General features: G+C 33.4%; 2 protein-coding genes across 2 annotated transcripts; one reads left to right on the top strand and one right to left on the bottom strand.

Moving 5' to 3' along the window:
* Positions 1-545: 545 nt before the first annotated feature.
* On the top strand, positions 546-4,498 carry HELRODRAFT_160319 (hypothetical protein; the record flags this gene model as incomplete). Its single annotated transcript, XM_009017287.1, has 8 exons — positions 546-579; positions 684-820; positions 1,283-1,342; positions 1,883-2,015; positions 2,480-2,586; positions 3,760-3,860; positions 4,130-4,181; positions 4,448-4,498. The coding sequence occupies 8 exons, from the start codon at positions 546-548 to the stop codon at positions 4,496-4,498; spliced, it is 675 nt and encodes a 224-aa protein (XP_009015535.1).
* Positions 4,499-6,150: 1,652 nt separating this feature from the next.
* HELRODRAFT_160320 (hypothetical protein) lies at positions 6,151-6,937 on the bottom strand (the record flags this gene model as incomplete). The annotated part of the gene is made up of 2 exons (XM_009017288.1): positions 6,151-6,201; positions 6,554-6,937. 2 exons carry the CDS (start codon positions 6,935-6,937, stop codon positions 6,151-6,153), a joined length of 435 nt encoding a protein of 144 aa, XP_009015536.1.
* Between the last annotated feature and the right edge of the window lie 2,446 nt (positions 6,938-9,383).

The raw sequence follows: 9,383 nt of genomic DNA on the forward strand, positions 1-9,383 counted from the left end.
GTGGCGCTCCTCGCAAGTGGGTGGTCGGTGCAGTGCCAGCAACAGAATAATTGCTCAAAGAACATCATGCTGTTCGAATAATTATTTTTTTTGGTGAATAGTGTCGACAAACCGCTTTTAAAAATTATGAAGCCACGAAGTTTAACAAGGACAGTAACATTTCAAAGTGAGTCAGATTGGTCGGTCAAATGCAATCAAAAAATTGGAAATCTAACGTAAAATGAAAATTATTCTTTCTTTTCAAATAGCCGTCTTCGACGCATGCGCAAGCTTTAAAATGTACGTGAGTGAGGACACACAAGCGCGGACGCACACAAGGGAATAAAACATGCATGAGTACAAGCAAATGTGGGCATAAATACGCGCGAACACAAACTCACATAATCACGAACACATTTTGACACAAACACGAACAAAACGACACACACGAACACAGGCACACACAAACAAGAAACGCCGCACAGCATACAAACATCTTGCCAACAATAGACTTTCGGGAACGTCAAACCATAAAAATGCAGTAGAGAATTGAAGGTAGGTAGCAAATGGATTTGAGGTTTGAACACATTGATGTAAAAAGTTTGGAAATTTTTATTTTGATATTTTTGTTCTGTTTTCATTTTATTATATGTACTCCTGTGTTTGTTTTATAATGCTATCAAATATAGATTTCAAAAATTTAGGTCCTATGACAAAAGCGCGCAAGAAAAAAGCCCTCACAAATAATCTGAGAGATAAAAGCACTCAAACATATTTGCACACAGGACAAAAGCACAAATGTCTGTGCGACTATGTACGTGGTGGGCTGTATGCCATGGATGTTCGCTTTTGTCTGCCTGGGTTCTTTTCATGTGGGCTTTCGTTCGTGCGTTTTGGTCAGGCTACCCAAAACTTAATTGCCTTATTTATTATATTGATTGAATGGTTGAACGATTGATTAGTTGGTTGATTGATTGATAAATTTCTTTGACTTCAAAAGAAATAAAGCGACTGATGTACAAGAAAAGGATGACTGAGAGCAAATACAAGCCACCTTGACTAATTCTTCCAATCGCTATACTAGACAATACAATAAAATATACAATACAATACAATACAGTTTAAAAATTTTCAATATACATTTATTTTAAAAAGTCAGTTGACAGCACACTGTATATATATTTTATATATAATATATTTAATAGTACACGTACGGACAGCTATGAATGCAAAAATTTATCAATTGTTATCATTCATCATAAATTTTGACAACATTACATTAAAATTACTATCAAACTTTTAGCTAAAATTCAGATTTAAAAGCATCGAAGTTTGTGAACATCTTTCTTTTTCAGACCTACAGGTAAACGTTTCTTCAAACATTTAATTTAGCAGAAATTACTTTTTAAAATATTTCTGGAAATCCACGTTTGGCAGGACGAAATCATACTTGGCTATATTTCGCCAGCGAGTTAATTCAGTTGGCAAAAGTGCCAAGTCTAACGCAGTTATTTTGCAATGGTCTAGTTCGAAACTCAAACAATGTACCGTACATACATGAAGTGTATTTACCACGTGTAATATAGATAGTATACAGCTTTTGTGACATGAAAGTACTATCAAAAATTATAGAATCAAATATAAGCAGTTCTGCGTTTGACCAGACTGCATAATAAAGAACAAAATTTAAATTTGAAAACACAGAAATTAAAAAACTTTGTCGGCGTTATTATTATCTTTAATAAAATTAGAAATGATTTCAAATTAATGGCTGCTGAGATCCTGTTGCGATATCTTTGTCTACAGCACACACGCACCATACACACACACCATACACACACACACACACACACACACACACACACACACACACACACACACACACACACAACATATCAGACAGACAACCTGCGTGTTCGTACAACGGAGTAACATTTCATTTGAAATTCACGTCCAGGGTGAAGATCGTTACAACGATTTTGTCATGCAAAAGTATACAATACCGCATTCAGTTTGTTTATGTTGCATCGACTCCGGTAATTAGTTCCGCGGTAGTATATACAATACACTGATGAGCTGTTGGATGAATGTGCTGTTTGCCGATCTGTTTTCCCATCTGTGCTAGCTAACGTTGAAAATGAAACGATTATATTTTTTTGCCGTCTGATGGAAAACATTCTCTCATTTTATTTAACTTTTTGTTAAGTTATACATTGAAAAGTTTACTTGTCTGCACACACTTATTTCATTGTTTCATTTTTTTCTTTTAATTGTTCGAGAATATTTTATTTCAAGTTCGTTTTGCATGTGCTGTGCATGTTTTGATGTTACAATTTTTCAAAATAACCGTGTGAGTGAAAAATAGTTAGTGAAAGATTCTTATCAAATTTATTTAATTCATTAGTTAAAAAGTACCATAATTTCATCGTTGGCTAACATTTAAATGATTCACAAAAATGTGGTCAACATAATGAATCAAGAAATTCCTTTCTACAAACAGCCACATTCTTGGCGATGCAGCGAAATACTTTGAAACAATGTGGGACCTCTTACAATTTTGTTATTCTTCTGGCTTTGACGGAAAAAAATAAGTCTGCAATGCAAAAAGTAATAAATGGGCGTCAGCTCTCTTCAGCACTCGACTGGCTGCAGAAATAATTGTTTGCATTGTTTGCATGAAACAAAAGCAAACATCTTGGCTCGAGTGTGTTAATTATAAACCTGCAGAATTGGAGGTTGAGATTAAATATTAGTTCGTTAAGAAGTGAAAAACTGTAATTTATTTGCGATTTAATCGGCTTTTTTGAACTACATACAAATGGCTGCAATAAATACCCGTCTTCCAGCTTTTTATTTTCGCTTATGTTGCAACCTAATCTAATGTAACCTCATGTGTCCCGTCAGACACCGCTCAGCAACGTATTTTAGTTGTGAAATTTTTTATAAACTAACTTTATAAACGAATTAATTGGGCAAATTGTTGATGTGAATAATTTGTTTAATACCATGCATTATTTTTCACTAAATCAATATTTCAAAAAATGTTATCGTATCGAAATTAACTCAACTATTATATATTTACATATATATGTTTGCCTATTTGCCATTGAGTGTACGGTATGGGTGACTGTGTAGACTAGAGAATGATTAAAGAAAAAGAAATAGGACAAATAAGCTTACATACACTGACCTATATACATTGCTATCTCATCTCAAACATACGTTGTCCAATTATGTGAGTAAGCGGGCGTTTTTAATTTGTGTTGATATGCTGGGACCATCTGTGTTTCTTCTTTTGCGTTGCCATCATGTCTGCGTGAATTGCATATTGCATCTCGTACATTCATTGTGTATTGCATTATGTTGTATATTGTACATTCAAAAGACTTGCTAACACAAAACAACTCACAAGTCACAAGTTGTTTCTGACTGGACTGACTTTATTGCAAATAAAATAAAGTGCTCCAAACATTTAGTTATTATGAATTATTCCTGAAGGCAGTGCTCTTTCCAGAGAAACCTGTTACAACATTTCAAAAAAAAGAACAACTTAAACAACATGGGCTACACAAATGTAAAAACATTTTAGTTATAGGTACCGTTAAAAATATTTTGTAAATAGGCAACTTGAAAGAGTAAAAATGAAAATTGTGATGGTAGAGTGGAAGAGTAGAAGAGTAAAGTATAAATTCATGACAAATGGAGCATTAATTTTTTAATTACATAAATATATAGAATACAACTCTGCATATCATATCCATTTTTTTTATTAAAATTCAGAAAGAGGAGAATGAAGAGAACATCGAATCGTTCCGCATGGCAGTTCTCGACTTGATTGACACGAACAAGGATGGAAAGGTGGAGTTGGGAGAATTCGCCAAGTATGACCCGCTTGTCTTGCTTCTCACATTTCTCTGTTGTTAACTTCATTTATAAAAATTTGTAAAAATTAACTCATGCTTTATTAAATTTATGGGTTATGTTTTAGCAGGAATATTAAGTAAACAATCTACATTGTTTTGAACTAGTTAATTAGTTAATGGCTTACATATTTTCAATTTCCCATTCGGTAAATTGATTTAGTACTTTTCATTATTGTATGTATGTTGTGGTACATTGTGATCACTGAACTGTAACAAAACCACCGCAGATTAATTCCCATCGAGAGCAACTTCATGGAACAATTTTCAAAACGGAAATCCGTAAGTGGTTCTTCATTTCAACAGAATGCGCATGCACGCTGCGTAATTTTCTGTTGCCGATGTTTACGCTTTGTTCAACTTTGTTGTTTTATGATTGTTCCAATCTTGCATTTAGTTGATATATTTAAAATATAAAAGTTGTTAGTAAGGATATTTTTTAACATCGGTGTTTACGAAAATTTTACTGTTCCAAATTTTGAGAAATATTTATTGATGAAGCCTAAATAGGATTAAATATAACACCACGATGAATAATGAATTTGCAGCTATCCAGAAAAGAATTTGACGACATATTCAATCATTACGATCCAGTTTAGTGCTCTTGTTTGTTGTGTGTTTTATTTCATTATGTTCTTAAATATTTTACAGTAAAGGTTGTTTGTTGATGTTATTGCTGCTGTTGTTGCTAAATGTCTAACTGTTTACAGTTGTAGTTATGTTGTTGTTGCTGTTGTTTTAAAGATGTTGTTGATGTTGTTCTTTTTGTGTTGCTGCAATTTAACTGTTGCCATCTTCACAATGAATCTATGCATTAAAACTAAAAATTGTATTTGGTATACTGCGAGTACACTGCATTTCTGTGTGTGGTCTGTTTTTACTTATACTTTATACACATCATCTGAATATCGTTTAAATAAATTGTCCTGCTAAATTTTTCTCAACGATTCATTCATCGGAATAATGAATGTTTTTTAGTGCAATAACTTACGATATGAATATAATTAAACATAAAAATGAATATAAATGGAATAATAAACAAAGGAATAAATAAGATATGCAAGAAATAAGTGAACAAACAAATGAGTGAGAAAAAGTTTCCCTGCTTGACATGTGTGCGACTTTCGATTGTGTTGATCATGTAATGTTAATTGATAAATTAAAACATTCATTTGGATACTCTGGCACCGTTCTTTCTATATACAGTCGGACCTTCATACAACAAAATTCATGGTTCCAAGAAATAAATTCGCTATATAGAAAATTTCTCATTTTATAGAATTTGTTTTAAAAAAAATCTATATCGCTTAAAAAGTGAAAACACATTTAAGAAAAACAACTTTTTAATCATTTTTCAACAAAAATTTATAATACCTAGATAAACAGGTGAAACAAGTCATCAGCTTCAATTATCGCGGAAGCCTCATTACCTCAAGTTGTAAATGGGATGTGGATATCAAACGATGAATAGCAATGACAAGAGATGCATACTATAAAATGAAAAACATCCTCGCCAACAGTAAAATCAGAATATCAACAAAATTAAAACTATTAAGGTGTTATATATTTTCTTCTACTCACTTACGGTTCTGAGTCCTGGACGATTTGTAAAGAAATGGAAAAAAAGGATCAATGCCGCTGATATCTGGTTTTTGAGAAGAATTATGAAAATTAGTTGGACCTCTCATAACTCGAATAAAGATGCATTAAAACAGTCCGGTTATGAAAAGAGGAAATTATTACAGATAATCCGACGGGGGCAGTTAGTTTTTTTGTCACATCATGCGGAAGGAAAGAATGGAAAATCTAACTACACTGGAAAATTTGCAGGGAAAAGAGATCGCGGTCAAAAACGAATAACATTTGTGAAGTCCTTGTAACACTTGTTGAACATCATCACATTTCAACTACTACAAATGTTAAAGATCGATCGGGTTTTTGCGGAGGTCGATGGTCGCCAATGTCCTGAAAGGATAAGAAACTTTAAAGAAGAAAACATGGATAATTCCAAAAATATAGAAAATAACATAATATTGTTTGTATGTACTTGCGTATATGTATACAGCAAAAAGCATACGTAAAACTGTAATGGAAAAATTTAACAGTTTACTATGTTTAATTATTTTTAAAGGAGTACAACAACAACGCTCATATCTGTTCACAGAATGTTTGCTGGTCGAATATTTCGTTTATAAGCAATGTTAATATAAATCAATGAATAAATTATCCATGTCTTCTTCTTTCTCGTGCTTCATTCTTTCAGGACATTGACGACCATCGACCTCCACAAAACTCGGTGTTTCTGTTATTTTTTGTGTTGTTTTAATAATTTTTCTTAATAAATGTTATGAATAACAAACAAGCATTGATACGTGTATACATACGAGGAGTGATAAATGTTGAAAAATATAAAGTACATGATTGTTCACACAAAAATAAAATATTTTTACATATCTATAGATAGGTACATTCCCTATTTCGATAAAATTCGTTCCATGTTATTCATTTTTCGTATCTTTCTTGCTTTTACTCTTCGGTTTTGGAACCAGAACTTAATCTGGCGTTTAGTCAAACCGGTTTCTTGTGCAATACGGTTCCTATCTCTGTTTGACACATTCATTTTGTCGGAATTCGTGTTCCAAAGCATGTCGTACTTGATTATTGTAAACTACTCTGTGAACTTCTCGCGTACGTTTCTTTTTTATCTTCTTTTTCACACCATCTGGCAACTCGTTTTCAGAATCTAAAAAATTATTCGAAAGATCTTCCGATTCTATCGGGTGATCTAACAATTCTACCCAAAGATCTAACGACAGCTCAGGAAGATTTAAGAAATTATCGGAATACACGAATCTGGTTTTTGGTAGCTTCTGTTTCAGTTCTTGCGTTGGCTGCTTGAAGCGATTCGGTGCACGTATTTCCTCATTTAAAGGATCTGACAAATTATCCGGAAGATCTACCAATTCTTCCGAGTGATCTATCGCTTCTACTTGAAGATCTAACATCAATGTATCTAGCAAATCATTCGAATAATTCATGTTGCTAGTTTTTGATTGCTCCTGTTTCCATTCTTGCGATACATGATACAGTTGTTTCTCTGTCTGTTTAATGATAACTGTTCTTGGTGGCTTTTTGGTGAATTTAAGCCCCGACACTATGCTAAACGTTATTTGATTATTCATTTTATACGTTATTTATACCGTGAAATTACTCAGCGCGCAATCAAAATATAAAACTCTCTAGTCAGCGACAGGTGACTCCATGTACAGTCTAATTTATAATAATAACATTATACAGTCTTTGCTATGCATTCTAAACCGAAGATTCCAAATGGATCTCTGATTTCTTTGCGTTGGCTGATAATTAAACTAAAAGGATGGCAATTAAATTTAATAGTTTACGGTGTCGACAACTTTTTGTATTACGCATGTAGTGGCCTCAAATTTCAATTTCAATTTCAAAGTTTTATTCATAATCAACAACATATCAAATAAGTGAATAAAAGTTATGAAGTTGAATATGCGGAGACCGAATTAGACTGTTTGTTTTGTGGTGGCCACCGCAGGTAGATACATGAATAGTTAATGAAATAAAATAAGGAAAATAACTGAAGCAGAAAGATAATTGAAGATAAATAAGTAAATGTTCGTGTCATACATATATAGACATATAACTGTAAATGTTCGCTCAGTACATATATAAACACATAAATGTTTAACCATTCATAAAGACCATTCATCCGCATCATTTGTTCTAACGTATTTTTAATATAATATTAGGTGGTGGAGTCGAGATCCAGTGTCAATAAAAAAGCACGGAATTTTGGCTTGAAATGTTGTAGGTTTATGATGGCTCTTAGATGGGGAGGTACAAGTTCTGTCCAAATTTCAGGACCTGTTATTTTTATGCTTGTCTGGATTAATTTGAGGCGAGTTTTGTAGATATAGAAGAGAGGGGTGTGTCTAGTGGTTGTAGATTGAACGGAGTTACTTAATGTGTAGAAGTTGATAAAGTGAGGTGGGAGAAGATTGTTGATAAATTTAAAAACGAATAAAGCAGAGTAGTAAAGACAGATGAAGTTAAGTGGTAAAATTTTTTTTGCTAGGAAGAAGGGTTTAGTATGAGAATCGGGTTTGAGGTTAAAAATTAAACGTATTGATCTTTTTTTGGAAAGTATTAGGTTATTCAGGTGGCTTTTTGAACTATTTCCCCATAGTGTGATGCAGTAGGTTAGATAAGGGTAGATGAATGTGTAATAAAGCGTGCGAAGAGCAGAAAGAGAAAGTTTATATTTGATTTTGTAGAAGATGCCTGTGAGTTTGTTGATTTTGTCTGAGGTAGTTTGTAGGTGAGAATTCCATGAAAGATTTTCTGTGATGGTGATTCCAAGAAATTTGGTAGACAGGGTGCGGCTTATAGGAACACCATTAACTAATAGGTTTAGGTTAGGAGCTTGGTTGGTGAGTATTTTTGGGCCAAAAATAATGTATGCACATTTCGAATAATTTATGATTAGTTTGTTATTGGATAACCAGTTAGAGTATTTTTGGAGTTCAAGATTAATATATTCAAAGCAATCTGGTAGGTTGTTGGAAGTAAAAAGAAGGTTGGTGTCGTCTGCGAACAGTACGCATTTGGTTGAGGGCGAAACATTGCAGAGGTCATTTATGTAGATAGAAAATAGAAGGGGTCCTAGTATGGATCCTTGTGGCACCCCGTGATGAATAAGAGCGTGCTTTGAATTGATGTTGTCCATGGAAACATATTGTGTCCGTGATGAAAGATAGCTTCTCATCTAGTTGTGAGCTGTGCCTCTTACTCCGTAATGATGTAGTTTGAATAGGAGTATTTTGTGATCGATGACATCGAAGGCTTTGGATAAGTCCAGGAAAATGCCAATAGAAAGATTTTTGTTATTCATTTCATTTAGTATATGCTGAGTGAAGTCAAGAATAGCAAGCTCAGTTGAGTGGTTGGGTCTGAATCCGTATTGGTTATTGCAGATAGTATTGTTTGAGCAGAAGAAATTAGAGAGTCTTTTAAAGAAAAGTTTTTCAAGAATTTTTGACAGCGGGGAAAGAATGGAGATGGGTCTGTAGTTGTTAATGTCATCTTTGTTTCCTTTCTTGAATAATGGTATGATTTTGGCTATTTTAAATGAGTCAGGAAAGATTCCAGTGCTTAGTGATAAATTGAAGATATGATTAAGTGGTGATATGATAGAGAAAATTATGCTTTTGATAAGGAACATGTTGAGTCCATCGTCTGCATAGCTCTTTTTGTTTTTCAAGATATTAACAGTAGTTAATATTTCTTGTTCAGTAACAGGATATAGACAAATGGAATGGGGTGTGGATGGGCTCATAACATCTGTAGGACTACCATAGCTGGGAGGTTGGTTTGAGAGTAGTTGACTAGCGATGTTTGCAAAGTGGGTGTTGAAAAGTCACAAATTTCTTGTTTATTTTCAATTGCTTGGTTGTT

Source organism: Helobdella robusta (assembly GCF_000326865.2).
Source record: "Helobdella robusta unplaced genomic scaffold HELROscaffold_2, whole genome shotgun sequence".
In the NCBI taxonomy this organism is placed as follows: domain Eukaryota; kingdom Metazoa; phylum Annelida; class Clitellata; order Rhynchobdellida; family Glossiphoniidae; genus Helobdella; species Helobdella robusta.